This window comes from Filicampus tigris, chromosome 18, assembly GCF_054856515.1.
Source record: "Filicampus tigris isolate MCC_2025a chromosome 18, RoL_Ftig_1.0, whole genome shotgun sequence".
Classification (NCBI taxonomy): domain Eukaryota; kingdom Metazoa; phylum Chordata; class Actinopteri; order Syngnathiformes; family Syngnathidae; genus Filicampus; species Filicampus tigris.
Window position 1 is genome coordinate 13349880 of NC_141234.1, and position 16773 is coordinate 13366652.

At 42.3% G+C, this 16773-nt stretch overlaps 1 protein-coding gene and 1 long non-coding RNA gene across 6 annotated transcripts in view; one reads left to right on the top strand and one right to left on the bottom strand.

Annotated features, from left to right (window-relative positions):
* The window catches only part of LOC147132618 (uncharacterized), a 385135-nt gene that overhangs the window by 181383 nt on the left and 186979 nt on the right, over positions 1-16773 (bottom strand). The window lies entirely within an intron of this gene.
* The window catches only part of phf14 (PHD finger protein 14), a 103530-nt gene that overhangs the window by 37797 nt on the left and 48960 nt on the right, over positions 1-16773 (top strand). For all 5 annotated transcript variants that reach the window (XM_086014567.1, XM_086014568.1, XM_086014569.1 and 2 more), the window contains 2 exons: positions 2206-2337; positions 2627-2789. In XM_086014567.1, coding sequence (XP_085870693.1) covers positions 2206-2337; positions 2627-2789 — 295 coding nt within the window. The remainder of the gene's footprint in view (positions 1-2205; positions 2338-2626; positions 2790-16773) is intronic.

Here is a 16773-nt window from a genome sequence, read left to right on the forward strand (position 1 = left end):
TTAGCGAAGAGTGATGTCCGTAGTGTCAAAAGCCTCATGGAGAAATCTCCCAGAGACTAGACCGACATATTTCTCAACCTACTCAATTTAAGAAATGCACTTTGTGACACCAAACTTCTCCAGCACAATGATTGTGATGACACTCTCCCTGTCTCAAAAGACTGCTTGAATTCAAGCTTCAGAAGTGCGCGGGCAACTTCTCTACAGAAGATTCACACAAAAGATTTATGACAGAACCAGCCGACCTCTCCAACCTCTATCTGGAGAACAGGTGGTTAGGCTTCGAACAACCAACTGCTATGACCACATTGGAGTTGTGAAAGAAACATGCAAAGAGCCCAGATCTTACCCGATTCAATCAAAAGCACCAATATACAAGAGAAACAGGAAACATGTTACCTGTTGCTGAACCTAGACCAACGCAGATCAGACCCGGAGGACTCTTGTCAGGACACTGAGCCTGATCCAGCAATGTATTTGACACTTCCCGGACACGGGCAGGTTGAAGAGAACGTGGACAACGAGTTTCCCTTCCTGACCAGTCTTTGAATGTTGGTGACAATCTTTAAAGAACCCTTTCAGGTCGTGTTAGTAAACCCAACCCAAGTACAGAGGTCAATTCTTCTAAGATCATATTGTTGTTGTTTTTTTGTTTTTTTAAATCTCTAATATGGTTGTCATACTGATTGCAGGATACCATCCATTTGAATGTTTGTTCAGATATGGTTTTTACACACTATTTCATTTGGTTATGAGTCACAGTATTATCAATCATTGTTTATTACATATCTAGTATGGTATGTATTTTTTACTGTACAGTGGTGTATGGTTATCGGCAGAGGTGGGCAATTTGCAAAATTTTGCCAGTTCGTCATTCGTCTGCAGCCTGGCCACCCGTCCGTCATTGTCAGTCCGCCATTTCAAGCTGAACTAAACTGTAATTGTCAGTCTGTCAGTCGGCCGTGCTATTTCAGTATTTTTCCTGGCTCAGATTGAGGCAGAGGTGGTACCATCCTGACCATGCGCCATGACGTGCATGCATTCTGTGAATTCAACTGACTTGCGTTCTTTTACAGTATACATACTTTAAGTTAAGAGTTCCGATAAGAATGACTTATCATGTTGAAGAATTCATTTATTAAAACTAGCGCCACATTTTTTAAAATGTTACTGCAAAAAGGGCCACATTATATATATGGGCGCACATAAAATAGACCAGCCTATGAGCTCACAAGAAATGCTAGCTTTAATGTGTATTTGTGCTGGTGTTGCTGTTTTGTTTTTGTTGTTTGTTTATTTAGTGGAGTTGCCATTACATTCAACAAAAACTGTTAAAACGCCCTGTATTGAACTTAATTTTCATTTTGCTCTGATTTTTTTCCCCTTCCGTTTTGAAAGTGAACTTGGTAGGCAACACCACTCAAGGTTTTTTTCCCCCTCGATCTCATTTGCGCCACAGTGCATGCGTTACATGCACATACCTCGCTTGCCGAATGTAATCTGTTCAATCGCCGCGTTCCGACAAGCCCTTTATCAGACGCGCAACAGCGTGCCTATATTTGGAAGTGCTGACATAGCAGCCGAATATCGGAGCCGATCGGTCTATTCCTAGTATTAACACTGAAAGATACATCTGGTCTCTTGATTTTCATTTTCTAAAATGAGCACAGACTGGGCTTTCTTTTAAAAACAACGAAACATACATTTTTGAAACCAGTAGGAGAAGCCTCGCTTTTTACTTCTTGAATGGCGTTGACAACGGCGCGCTGTAAGTTCACAGTGAAAAGGGCTTTAAGAGCCTTAAGAGCCGCATGCGGCTTGCAAGACATGGGTTTGCCACGCCTGATATAGTGCCTCCACAGTGGCGAACGCTGCAACTGCAGTTAAACTACGTTACTGCCTCAGAGGAACATCAATCGGGCAGTGTTGAGCAAAATCAATCGCTTTGGCTGGAGGTGGGTATACAGTTAGCTGGAGGCGACCGCCTCATAATTTTGAATGCAGGAAAAACCCTATAACCGCCTAGCTCTCATCGTTTCCATCAATAAACTTCAAAGTCCGTCAGTCGTCAATCCAGAAAAAAGAAAGGGAAAAAAGTCATAGTCGAACGGATGAAAAATGCAATTTGATCCATCCAACTTATTCTACATTCATAATTACCAATATAAACAGCTGTTACTCATAAACAACATTCTGTGTTGACAGCTGTGGCATTTGTAAGAAGAACCAAGACCAACATCTGCTTGTGCTGTGTGACACCTGCAAACTCTACTATCATTTGGGTTGTCTAGAACCACCACTGACACGCATGCCCAAGAAGACCAAGAACAGCTACTGGTAAGTAGCATAAAATGAAGTAACATGGTGCAACTGCATGTGTTATTTGGAATCATATCAATCAGGAGTTACTGTGTAAAGGAGCATTTGGTAAAGATTCCGAAAAACTAATTTGAAAGACCTCTCTCAAAGTTACAGTTTTATTGGTTTTAACTTCTCCGCATACATCCAAGTTAATGTGATGTGACATCTGCATCTCTCTCTCTCTTAAAAAAAATCAAATAACAAGGTATTGCATTCTGATGGGCAAATCTGTTCTATTCTGGCAAAATGAACTTGTTTTTCTCAGGCAATGCTCAGAGTGTGACCAGGCAAGCAGCGATGAAGCTGACATTGCTATGGAGACGCTACCTGATGGTACCAAGAGGTCCAGGAGGCAGATCAAAGGTCCAATCAAATTCATCCCACAAGAGATGTCGCCAGAGCCCAAAAAACCTCAAGTTAGAGGCACGGTGTGTAATGACCCTCTGCAAACTTCAAATATGTTCAGTGGAGAAAAATCCAATTAACGTTTTTACAGATCATTCTCAAAGTGAAGTCATTTAGCACCGCAAAGTTTCACCACAGGCCGTTGCGTGCCGGCTGAGTGAATTTCGACATGGCCAGAGCTGGGCATCGCCTAACCATCACCGAGTTCCCGCCTGTATATTGAAACGACCCACGTGGTCCCAGTCGGTCCGAGTCAGCCAAACGGCGTCGAGACCGGACCTAACCAGTACCTCGTCACACGCAGGTGCCGCACTCCTGACACGCGGCTGAGTAAGGAAAAAATAAAAAATCAAACAGGGTTGTGTACCGTAGGTTTGTCGTTTTCAGTGTTGTGTACCTTGCGGTCCCACAGACGCAATGACATGTGCCCCACATTGTTTTCATTTCACTGATCACCACATTGTGCATGCGTGTGTGTCAGTTGTTTTTGTTTGATATTTGTCCTTTGTTGGGCGACATGTCTTCTCGTGCGGTCCCCGTGTGACATGAAGATTAGGTTCTCAACGATGATTGGTTGTCGCCTACGACGGACGGACTGGAACCACGTGGGTCGTTTAAATATGCAGATGGGAACTCGGTGACGGTTAGGCGATGTCCAGCTCTGGATATGGCTTTTAAAACAGCAGTGAGTCAAAACTGTCACCATCATAAATTGACCATAGAGGCAGTGATGTAATCAACATCGTTGTCATACCAGTAAGCCAAAGTTAACCAGTCAGTTAACAGTAACAAATCAGTATGGCTCTGTTAACTGCTGAACTACTAATAACAGGTACAATGTCTTTTAAGAATCCAGACATTCAATCTCGGATATGAATTTATATACGGTATTTTTTTTTTCTGAATATTTTTCATGTGGTAGTCCACATAGCTGACTGATATGTTTTTATTTTTGATATTGTGGGGATGCAGTAAATGACTTTCACATTATTGCAGTTTTCCTCAGTCACTTTGGTACATTTTTCAGATCAGAATGGAAATTTCCAAAACATTTACTGCATGTCTCAAAACAATTCATACAAACAGCAATACATAGTGGTTCCCCTGCAAAAGCCGTTTCCCTTCTCAAAATCCTTAGTACATCTCTCATGACATGCGAACCAAACCGAACCAAACAGTCGTACTGAACTTTTTTTCAAAAGCCTTTTCACTATTAGTGTGTATGCGGGCGCACAGACGTCATTGATATTGTCCTACATTGTATATATTTTACCATGGTGTGTGTGTGTGTGTGGGGGGGGGGCGTGCGTGTGTGTCTGTTTGTTGCTGCTGCTGCTGCATGTGACACAGTAGGTACATATTCAACACTGATTGACTGTTGGGGATGCCTCGAAAAGTTCACATTTATTAACCCCAGCAAAATGGACAAAAAAGCAAAATTTTCCTTTAACTGCTTCATCCCCGCCACCCGGCACACATTGGCACCTGACCCATGAACTGCATTGCCTATATGTCGAAACGCGCCACATAGAAACGCTCAGCTCGTAGTCAGTCTGACCGCAGTGGAAAAAAACATCTTGTTGAACTAAATGACTTCAGGCCGGTCTCCCTCACATCACATATGATAAAAATCGTGGAACAGGTCCTGTTTCACTATTTGAGACCGCAGGTCCACATGCCCTTGACCTGCAGTTTTCATATCAGGTAAGAGTGGAGGACAACATCATCTTTTTACACTTCCACTCTCACTTGGCCAGTGGCTATGGTGGTGGACATTACTGGACTTCTCCAATGCCTTCAACGCCATCCAGGCTCCGCTACTCAGGGAACAACTGGCCCATGGATTTTAGTTCACACCTTGTGGCTTGAATTACAGATTATATGTTAGGCAGACCTCGATATGAGAGGTTGAGGGACTGCAGGTCAAACACTGCATTGCGGGAGCTTCACCGAGGACAGTGCTTTTTCCAATCCTGTTCACCCTGTACACTTCAGACTTCAAGTACAATTCCGAGCTTGAGAGGTTTGCAGACGACCTGCAATGTCGTGTTGTATTAGGAATGGACAGGAGGAGGAGTATCAAAGTGATATCAGTGTATAGTATCAGTGATCAAACAGTTTGTCACATGGTGTGAAGTGAATGGTGGTGGACTTCAGGAGTCTCACAATATGTATGCTTTTTCTTGATTCTATGATTGCTGCCAACAAACCAACCAACCAACAGGAACAATCAATAAAAACATTTACAGTAAATACTACCATGCAACAGCCACTATCATCAGCGCCAAAAACAATAGAGATGGAGGAAAACGGAGACGGATCATTTCTATGTAGGACTAAAATACAGTTGTGCTGTTACCGGCCGGCTAAATATAACCTTGTACTTTACTTAATATTGTGATTCGTCTTAAACGCTGATTTGAAAAAAGTGGTGTTGCAAGTTGTTGTCGCAAGTCAACCCCGTTTTACCAACTATTAGGGGTGTAACTGTACACTAAGCCGCATTTCGTTTCGGTTCGTTTTTTTGGAAACTTCGGTTCGGTATATTTTCCGGTACAAAAAACAGATTTTTTTTTTTTTTTTTTAATATGTTTATTTTGTAAAGATGACAAGTAAATGGTAAATTTTTTTCGAAAAAAATGAATAAAAGCGAACCATTCGGGTGGTAATCTAAGAAATTACACCAGAATAAAAAATACACTAACAATAAAGCTCTCTTAATTTAGTAAATTATTAAGACACTGAAATCTTTAAACACCCAGCAGCAAAAGCCTATGACACACCTAAGTATTCAAGCTAAAGCCAAGTTGTCATTACAGTACATGTATACACTTTTTGTGATAAAAAAAAAAATACATACAATAACAGTTACAATTATTGCTAACTATATTAAAACTCTTTTTATAATTAAATTTTTTTAAAGACTTTATGAAATTGTATACACTTTGTAGGCATTGAAATCTTTGAATGTTCAACAGCATATTGTAACGAATTGGGTTATCTGTGTTGTGGTCGGATTTGTGTTGCTGAGTTGTGATGTTTCCGAGGTTCATGAATACATCATACAGCAAGCGAGTGGCACAGCGGAGAAAGAAGAGCACGAGCAGTTGTACTTGGATTAATAAAAACGTGATAATTAACCTAAGTCTGACGGCGTGCTCCTGGAAGATGCTACAATATGATAAATCTCGCTATTTAAGTTTGACGTTTTGGGCTAAAAAGACTGCTTGCTTCCTCGTCTAAGAAACATTCACAGTCATGCCGTGCATCTTAGACGTGCTAACCGCAACATAGCCGCTGATTTCATGAAGCAATGACGGCACACAACTTTCGGACTTATCCACGCACCTTTCCCCATCGGCGATGGGGAACAGGAAAGCCAGAATATTCCCAAACAGGAGACCGCAGTGTCTTCGAGCTGTGGCTCTTTTCTGGCTCTCTCTTTTGTGCCGCCACTCTCGTCTCCCGCATGCAACAGTCCGTGTGTGTGGACCGAACTGAACGCAAGTGGACCAAACCGAACATGCCACACCGAAACGTATTAATACACCCGAGTGTACCGTTACACCCCTACTAACTATGAATGTTTTCATTTTCATCATATATACACACTACTATGGCAAGCGCTATATTTTTTTTGTAAAGTCTATCCATTTTGCTTTGTGCAGTACAGCTTCCTTTCATCGTATAAAGCCGCACAAATCATATAGTATAGAATAGGCATTAGTCACCAGATAGCGACAGTGTCAATATTTGGAGTATCAATCCAACATTACCAACGACTGCATTTTGCTATTGTAAACTTGTACAGGTAAACCATGGTATAGCTATTTTTTTTTGGCATCTTCCATCATCTACAAACAAGTGTTTTGTCATATGAGATAAAACGTGAAAAGGTTAGTGACAATTTAGGGCACCAACAGATTGATGTATAGTAGTTGCTCAATTGTAAGGGTAAGATTTTGAGTCTATTGTCCGACTTCTGTAATGAAGACAAAAACAAGAAGCTAGTTTTTGACTTTGGATTGTACATGCTGCTCCATTTTTTGTTTACTGAACCCTTTGCTGGATCCTACTTATCTGAGCCGACCATGCTTTAATTCAGTGATATAGTGCTTCCTACACCCGCCCTCAAGAGACTTTCGAGATGTGTATCTGACAGCTTTGTGGCCCTGGCAGGGTAGTCGTTCACCTCCCCTTTGCTTTTTCCTCACTGTCAATATTTGACCTTCTCACACTCCTCTGGGACTTGAGGGAACTTTGCTCTTGCTGCTAGAACACTCCCAACAGTCTGTATTGTGGTTGGTCTCAGTTACAAAAAAAAAAAAAAGAAAAGAAAAGCAACGACATGTCTCAGCAACTTTTACGTGCCCTGCATTTTTTTTGGACGAGGCTTGGGGACTGGAAGATATGGGTTCAAGCCCTGATCTGGGCACAAAATAAAACAGACCCCGCCATAGATACAAAAGCAAATATTACTGAAAGTATTGTGAAAGCAGGATTGGTTGATGGCGAGATGCTTGGCGAGATTGGTTGATGGCGAGATGCTGGAATGCTTCCGGAGTACCACCAAGGTGCCTTTCAGCAAGGCATTGAATCCATCAGGAGCTCAGTGACTCTCTCCTTTTCTGCATGTGGGTGTGAAAAAACAATAATTGGAGCTATGCGCAACAAAAACTAGTAACTGGCAAAGCAAGTCAAAGAACTTCCTTCCTGTAAAGTTCTTGCACGCAATCCCCACTTGACAGGGATAATCTCATCTACAGAGAATTTGAACTGGGATTCACAAGGCATCTTTTCTCTTCCTTCCTTTTATTTCCAAGCCATCCATTTGCCATTAGGTGAAAAACCTTAAATGAAACAACCCTGGACACTGACACCCATTAATCATAGGGTAAGATGGGAACACCAATTTTGTCGTCCTCATAGTTTTGGACCCGGCCCCCACATACCAACATCCCAGTCTCTTTATCTTTGAAGACCACAAGTCGGTCTGTTGTGGTACTTGGAAAAGACTGGCCCATTTGTGCAGCAAGAAGAATGTCTCTCAAGGCATCCTCACGCTCTCTGAGTGAGATGACTCCCACTCGTGACACTGGCTCCCACTTCGGGCTGTTTAGGGTTCTCTTTTCCCCATGGAACTGCTTGGCGGCTCTGCAAACCCATGCCACTTACCTTGACCAATTTTGATAGAAGGCTGTACCTCTTGACATCCAAAAGGTTGTTTAAAGCAGACCCTAACGGAGGTCGCCGTGGTTCTCCATCCTTTAGATCTGGGCTTTCCTCGATTATTTTAAGTGTGGCCACAAATGATTTCTTTTGCAATCTGTTGATGTTCTCTCTGGCAGAGGCTGCCATTTCCTTTGCTGATTTGACTGGCCAAGCACTCACTGGCAAGCTCAGGAACCCCGGTCCATTTTGTCACTCTCATTCCTCCTCTAAATCCAGAGGGCTGGCTCCTCTGGTAATTATATCTGCAATATTTTGCAGTCCTGGAATCCACCACCAGTCTTGGGCCCCAGTGCTGCCTTGGCTCTCCCCAATCATGTTAGCGAAGAATGTTTGATATCCATACCTGGCACGTTGGGACTATCCACCAGGTGGTGCCATTGTGCACCTTTGATCCGACTAAGTAGCTCAAAGTACTTCTTTAAGCGTGAGGCAAAAACCGCTCCGCACATCTCCGCTTTAACAGCATCACCCTTGTGATCCAAGGGGGGGAGTTTGGCCTTGGATTCGACCAGCCTAATAATGCGTCCTTGATCAGAATCCCACCTCAGATTAAGCACTGCTCCATACGCTTGCTCGCTTCCATCTGAGAAGGTAACTACGCATGGCTTGCTTGCACAGCATAGCGGGGTTAATGCTCTTGTAAATTTAACCTTCTCAAGTTGAGCATATTCCTCAAAGAGCTGAATTGCATTTTCTCTAAGACGAGCTGAGAGAAGCATGTCCCATGTCTCCTTGACTTGACAGTTCCCAGTCTTTGCCTCCTGGAAAGCTCTACGGACCAAAATTGCCCCTTTTTGCTTAGCAGGGGTCACCAAGCCAATGGGGTCATAACGTCCTGATACCTGGCTGAAAAGCTCCCTCCGTGTTAGTGGGTTAGGAGTGTGGCCTCTGATTTGCTCCCGCAGAAGGTCTTGACCAAGTCGCATCTGCCTCTTTCTTTTGGAGAAGTTGATGCCAACAATTACGTGGAGTTTATCCTCTTCTACGATGTAACCCAGACCAAGTGCCTTATTCTCCTCGTCACGCATTTGGTTTGGTAAAACCATGACTTAATCCTCGGTCCGCTTCAGTTTGTTACTGAGCCCTTTCCTCCCACTTTGACCAGACAAGATCCACGGCTTGTGCTCAAAACCCCCAGCTTTCAGAATTCGTTCCACATTTGCTGTAATGGTTTTTCAATTGGTCAAGCCTGTTGTGGGATGTAAGAATATCATCAACATAGCTGTCATTGTGGATTACACGTTGCTCCTCTTTAAGATGGGTAAAAGCAGGGAGGTTAGCAGTTTCTCGCAATCATCGGGCTTGTCTCCTATGTTCACTCTGGTTATCGCATATTCTCCAAGCTCCTCTTCTTCCAAGTCTCGCCAAAGAAATCTGTGAAGATGCACTTCTGAGTCTTCCAGCCAGACTGAGTTGTACATTTTCTTAATATCGCCAAGAGCAGCGAAGACTCCCACCCTGAACCTGAGAAGGACAGCTCTGATCGGGTTGAGGACGTCCGAGCTCTTCATAAGCAAATCATTCAAACTTATTCCGCCATACTTCTGACTGCTGTTCCACACCAGTCTGACTGGGATTGTAGTAGAATGGGAGTTTAAGGCAATTAGGTGACTAACATACCAGCCCGGTCCATTCCATCTGACAATCATGACCATGGACAGCTCTATTGCCACCTTCCGCTCAATCATGTCATGCACTTGGGCTTTATACGTGTTTTTCCAGTCAGGTTCCTTGGATAACTGTTTCGCTGTTCGGAAAGATGTAGCTTACACAGCTTTTCGGTTATCTGGCAGGAATGCCGGGTCCTCCAGCCAAGGATATTTTGCATGCCAGTGTGGTTCTTCATTGTGGTTGTCTCCCTTGACATAGGTCAGACCTTCTCTTACTACTTGGGGCTCTTTCTCCTCAGCAAGAGTCATCTCCTTGCCGCCCGGCTGACAGTTACCACAGCGACATCCACCACATCTTGGCTCACATGCAGTCCCAATGCTGTCCCACTTCCACCAATTCAAGAAGTCCCGGTTGGTTGCTGAAGTACCTGCCTCCTTCTGTTTATTTGGGTGAGGCTGTCTTTGGGCAATATTGCAAACCTCATATCTTGCAGCTGCTCTCATTGATCTTGCAAAGTGTGTTTTGGACATGTGGGCTTGCACAGTAAGCTTCTCGAAAAGTACAGGATGCGAACCCCCAACTGTTTTCCCAAGTGGGCCGTCCCAAAGTACAAGATCTTTAACAGTACTGAACCTCTGAGGCGCCAGCTGACCCTTTCTATGGCTTATAAGGAGATGTGCCTTTCAAGTTCCCTTTGAGGCACATCGGGAAAGAATTTCTGCAGCTGCTCTGGAGTTACATGCCTATGAACATCTGCAATCTTGTCCAGCCTATAGCAAGTTAACTGGTGTGACCTGAGCGTGCCTTTTGGAGTGTTAACCCGGATCTTTAGAAGGTATCATCTCGTCTCAATGTGGACCTTCATTCCACCAACTCCATGCACAACAAGAGTGATTTCTTCACTTCTGAGGTTTAATTTGTTTGCAGCTTTATGGGTGATGTAGTTTGTGTCAGAAGCCAAATCAATCAATGTTCCAACTTTCTGTCCTGCATTTGCAGTGATGTTGAGAAGCATCATGATCAATGGAAGCTCCTGCACTCTGCAGCGCCTCCCAATCATTTCTCCACCTATGGAAATCATGCTTACAACCAGAAAACTTGCGAAGGGCTGTAGGCTTCAGCTTGATAGTTGGGGCTAGATGGCTGCAATTTGTGCTGACCAGTCACCATCCTCTTTAATCCTCCTGTATGAAATGATCTTTTCTGGAGACTAAACAAATAGTTGGGAGATCCAGTTCCTTTAAGCGACCCTAGGTGTGCTACAGCTCACCTTGAGGAACCCATCTTCTCCAGCGACTGTAAGCTTCCCATGCGGCAAGCTCTTGCATTTGGACTAGTATGAAGGCTTCCTGGTTGCCACTTGGTCGTGTTGCAGCAGCACATTCACACGAGGTCTCTAAAGCTTGTATTGCTGCGCACAATTCACTCTTCCCAAAGTTAACCCAGAGGGACTCCTGGATCCTATTGTTGACCTCCTTTAACTTTGTTTCGCACTCAAATGCATTCTTGGCAATGTCAGCTGTCTGCTGCTTGGTCAACTCAGCCTCTTCACTTGTACCCAGCTCTACCTCAAGCTCTGCGACAAGTCCAGCTTCCATATCATCGTTAGCATCCATAGCCTTCTTTGCCTCCCCCTTGAGTTTATTGAAACTATCCTTGAGTTCCTCTTCAGTCATATATTTTCTCCGAACATGATTGACCAAGCGGCGGCACGGTGGTCGACTGGTTAGCACGTCCGCCTCACAGTTCAGAGGTCGTGGGTTCGATCCCGGCTCCGGCCTCCCTGTGTGGAGTTTGCATGTTCTCCCCGTGCCTGCGTGGGTTTTCTCCGGGCACTCCGGTTTCCTCCCACATTCCAAAAACATGCATGGTAAGTTGATTGGATACTCTAAATTGCCCCTAGGTGTGATTGTGAGTGCGGATGTTTGTCTCTGTGTGCCCTGCGATTGGCTGGCAACCAGTTCAGGGTGTCCCCCGCCTACTGCCCAAAGACAGCTGGGATAGGCTCCAGCACGCCCCGCGACCCTTGTGAGGAGAAGCGGTACAGATAATGGATGGATGGATGATTGACCAAGCGGGAAAACAGTCTTTTTGCAACGGTTCTCTCCACCTTCTTTTTGCAACGGTTCTCTCCACCTTCAGTTGCTCAACTGACTTAACTCCTAGGTCAGCCATTGCAAGTCTTCAAGTGAACGACATTGTGATGCTTGAGAGTTGGCATATCTGGCTCTTCAGGGCGTGGGCACAAGACGATTTTTCACTGTCAAGTTCTTGCACGCAATCCCCACTTGACAGGGATAATCTCATCTACAGAGAATCTGAACTAGGATTCACTCAAATGACGAGGCATCTTTTCTCTTCCTTCCTTTTATTTCCAAGCCACCCATTTGCCATTAGGTGAAAAACCTTAAATGAAACAACCCTACATACAATACACTTTTATGTTGTATAAACAATGACATAACCCAAATCACCGTAATGATAAATAAGAAACAAACCACCACCATTTTTAAATTTCAGAAATGACGACAATTACTTTTATCATTTTATCGAGTGTAAATTCATGTATCTACTTTTAATTAATACAAATCACTGTAATCTAATCAGGACCTCTGATTCAACATGAATTACTTTATAATAGCATTTTACTGTACAAACTTTATTACAGTGATAGCTACACTAATTATAATTTCCCTAGGATAAAAAAACTGTGAAATGGTTGAATATGATATTTAAAAAGTCATAATACATTTAATTCAATTTATCCTGCAATCACTATTCTAAGATTCTTCAAACAACAATATTTGATCATAAAGCAAGTTAATACACTCAATATTGCAACAATGTCATTTCCACAAATACATTTGAGATCTAATCTCACCACAGAAATTACCAAAGTCCTGGATTACTATTAGACCTGGTGTCGGATGATCGACAGACCTCACGTAGCTAGCCAACCAGTCTGCGGCTACAGTAGCGCCCGCACAAACAATTAATCTGCATTGCAAAAGTCTCTGATCAGCGTCTAACCGGCTGCCTCTCTGGTGTTTGTAGACAAGTTTTTTCTTTGTGTGCGCTCCAGAATTGCAGACAAGAGTCCCTTGTGCCTGCTACTGTTTGCAACTTGATTTTAATTAGTTCCACCTGCGACGTGCACCGCTATTTTAAGACTTCAGGCAACAGCTGTGTAGTGGTTGTCCTTTCGGTCTCCTGTAGCTCTTTGGTCATTTTTGTAGTTCTTTTGCCAGCTCAGCTCTTGGGCCATTTTTGCAGTCCATGTAAATTGTCAGTTTGACCTGACACCTCCGGTTTGGAGAAATGGAGAAGCCCAATGAGAGGGGACTGTACAAAGCACTCATAGGAACTTTAAACGTCTGCAATGTGTTTTGTTTAAAAGATCTCTACAAACGCTACAAAAAAATTACAATATCCAATGTTTAGGTTTTGATAATGTTAACATATATCTTATCATATTCATGATATTTCATTTATGACACCAGCCATAAAGAAATAAAATTTTAGCAAGTTTGGGTACAGACCATCATGTCATCAATCTGTACTTAAACTAGTTATCACAGCAAGTCCGCTAACATGTTTCCCAGGGGTCATCACGTAACCTTCCACATATAGTGGATACTCTATATTGCTGGCATTGGGCCAAAATCTTGTACTTCCAAGATACTTCCACTTTTCGCCTTTTCACCTGGTAACAACCAATCGCGGCTCACCTGTTTTCCAGGTTTGGTCATGTTGGTCATGTGACGTTTGCAAACTGAACCCTTAGACAGTGTGATGTCATTCTCAGTCGAGAGCAAGTGACAAAATGGCCACCCGCTGAGATGGATAAAAACAGGTGGACTTTGCTGCTTAGCTCATATTCCACGAATAAAATATTTATCAGAATACCACGTTTAAACCAATGGTGCCGCATAGAGCATATTATTGTAAAGGACTCTTTTTTACGTGACTTCCTCTTAAGAATTCTGTATGAATGTCATGAATCAGTCTTGAATTTTGAATTAAATGAATATTTGGTTACTGGCACTCTGTTAATATTTTCTGCTGTGAAACTATTCATACTTGTCAAAGATGCTCAGAAGCACTTAATTAAAAGCTTGATTTTGCCTGCAATTTCTAAGCTGCCTGCAGTTTTAATATTCTCACCTGAGCAGAGTTTCGATCTGTGCGGCTAAGCATCTATCAGCTTATGATTAGTCAAACTGCTCTAAGAGGCACCCAATGCATATCAAATATGAAATACTCACAAGAGTGAATGAGCAGTTGGGTAGGATTTTTTTTTTCTCCAGAGGAAGCTATCTTGATGCTAAGTACTCCATCTGGTATGTGACATTTAGACAAAAGCAACAGATGGAATTGTTTTCACTGTCTGTTAAATATGTTGTTGATTTATTTATTGCTTTAAAAGTTATTCCCCAGCAGCTCCACCAGCACATGCGAACAATCCCAAGATATGTTGTTTATTCTTTGTATGGCTAATGTACAAAGAGAGCACACTGTGCCATTGTGTAGCCTTTGCTCATTATAAAATATATACAGTACTGTATATCCATAAAGCAATTGTGATTGGTGTCTTAGAAAGAACAAAACAAAATGGCTTACAATGTTACACATCATGAAGACCATGTTTTTTACAATTTAGCAAACATAACACAAAGCGGTAGTTTACTACTGCTTTTACACTGGCTTCCAATCAGCTGTAGAATATATTTCACAATTCTGTTACTGGTCTATAAGTCACTGAAAGGTTTGGGTCCTGAATACATTGAAGAAATGATGATTGAAAATAAACGCAGTAGAGCTTTGAGATCTGCAGCCTTGGGTCAAGTAGTGGAGCCCAGAGTTCAAAAGAAACATGGTGGAGCTGCATTTTGCTGTTATGCGCACACAAATGGAATAACCTGCCAACAGAAGTGAAGTCAGCCCCGAGTGTAAATACTAGTGTTAAATTACAGTCAAAACCTTTGCTTTTCCCCCATACCTTTGATGAAGGTCTTCTAAACATTTTAAAATGTTTTTTCTTTCAGTTATTTTAGACTACTTCTTTCTTATTTTATTACTCTTATTTATTACTTTATTTAGGGTTAGCGTTTAAATGCTGTCAATGTACTTTATGTTCGTAATTTTTACAAGCTACTTCTTTTTACTCTGCTTTGCTTCTGAATGTCGTTAACTGTTGTGTTTGTAAATGCTTATTGGAGTCGTGTCTGTGCTTGTGTGAAACACATTGAGTTGCCTTGCGTAGGAAATGTGCTCTCAATAAAGTTGCCTTACCTTGCCTTTAAGTCACCTTTATATGTTGTGTTATGCAGTCAAAATCAAATAGTCAATACTGGATATTGAGTTGTCCAGCCCTTAACACAACACCTCGTTTTGTAATAATGAGGCATCATAATATAATTAATTAATGTACAGTATATTTTTGCCGTCAGGCCAAAACCTTGTACCTCCAAAATGTTTTTTCAGCAAGCCTTTTTCAACACTTTAGATTGGTCAATAATGCGTGATAATAACACCCACACGTATGGACTGACCAATAGTATAAAATATGAAATTCACTCAAATGTGACTTAAGAGGATTTGACCCGACGCCATCGATATGATACTTAAACATTGTGTTTTAAAAAATAAGTATCACCATTCAAAAACATTAAAAAATTAGACCAATGCCAAAACAAATAATTCGGTTAATTTACTTGTCCGTAGGTGTCAATGTGAGCGTGAATAATTTTTGGTCAACATGTGCCCTGCATTTAACTTCGGGGCAGCATGGGTCCGTGGTAGAGTTGTTGTCTCCCAAGCCAGAGGTTGTGCGTTTGATCCCCAGGCACCGTGACCGTGGTGAAATATCCTTGTGCAAGATACAGAACCTCCAGTTGCTCCCGATGCTAAATAAGATACAGTGAGAAGCGCTTTTAGTACCTAAGGTAGAAAAGTCCTATACAAATGACAGCCCATTCACCATTTAACTGAAGACCGGTCCAGGGTATACCCAGCCTCTGACTCAAAGTCATATGGTATAGCTTTTGCTTGATGAGGAGATATATGGGTAATATAGTACTACAGTACTATCTCACACAAGTGAGTACACTACCCACATTTCTATTGTAAATATTTCATTTTATTTATAAAGCATTGAAGAAATTACACAGAAATACAATCTAAATTAGTCATTGTACAACTGTTTAAATGTACCCTCCCCTCAAAATAATATGAACAATCAGCTATTGTCTAAACCACAAGACCCCTAAGTAAAAATGTCAAAATTGGGCTCAGTTAATTATGTGACTTACATGGCCTCATGTACAGTATAAATAAGACCAGGTGTGCTAAATTTGGCGTTATCACACTCACATTCTCTCATACTCGTCACTGGAGGTTCAGTATTAAACCTCATGGCAAAGAACTGTGTTTGAAAAAAAGAATTGTTGCAAGTCTACAGTAAGGTGCCTCATCTGTAAGAACTGCCGACTCCCCGATACTGAGCTGCAATCATTTAACAGGACAGGTTCCTCTTCAGTTAGTCAGTCAGTCAGTCAGTCAACAGGCTTTATAGTGTTAGAATGCCACTAGTACACATAAACACGCACACACAGGTTGAAAGTAATAACATTATGACCTCAGGCTGAGAACAGGCTTCGCCATAGTCGATCAAAGTAGGTGCTCACTTGCTCAGCGTCACAAAGACAACATTGGAAAATAAATGTAAGGGTGCCTCTAGCATTGATGCAGAAGTTGGTGTGGGGTGTTAGCTTGTCAGGTCAGAGGTGATGGACTGGCCAAGCATGCATTCAGACCTAAACATGAGTATCTGTGGTGAATCCTCAAACAGAACGTGAAGGAGCACAAGATCTGTAACATCCATCAGCTCAGTGATGTCATGGAGAAGTGGATCATGAGTCCAGTGGCAACCTGTTAAGCTCTGGTGAACTCCATGGCCAAGATAGTTAAGGCAATGCCGCAAAATAAAGGTAGCAACACATAATATTGACCTTTTGGGCACAATTTTGATCATCCTCACTACTGGGTTTCCTCACTTTTGTAGCCAGCAATTTTGACTTTAATAACTGTGTGTTGAGTTTTTTTGTGGGAACAGTACATTTACACTACTCTTCAAGCTCTACGATGACTACTTTTCAAAGTAGC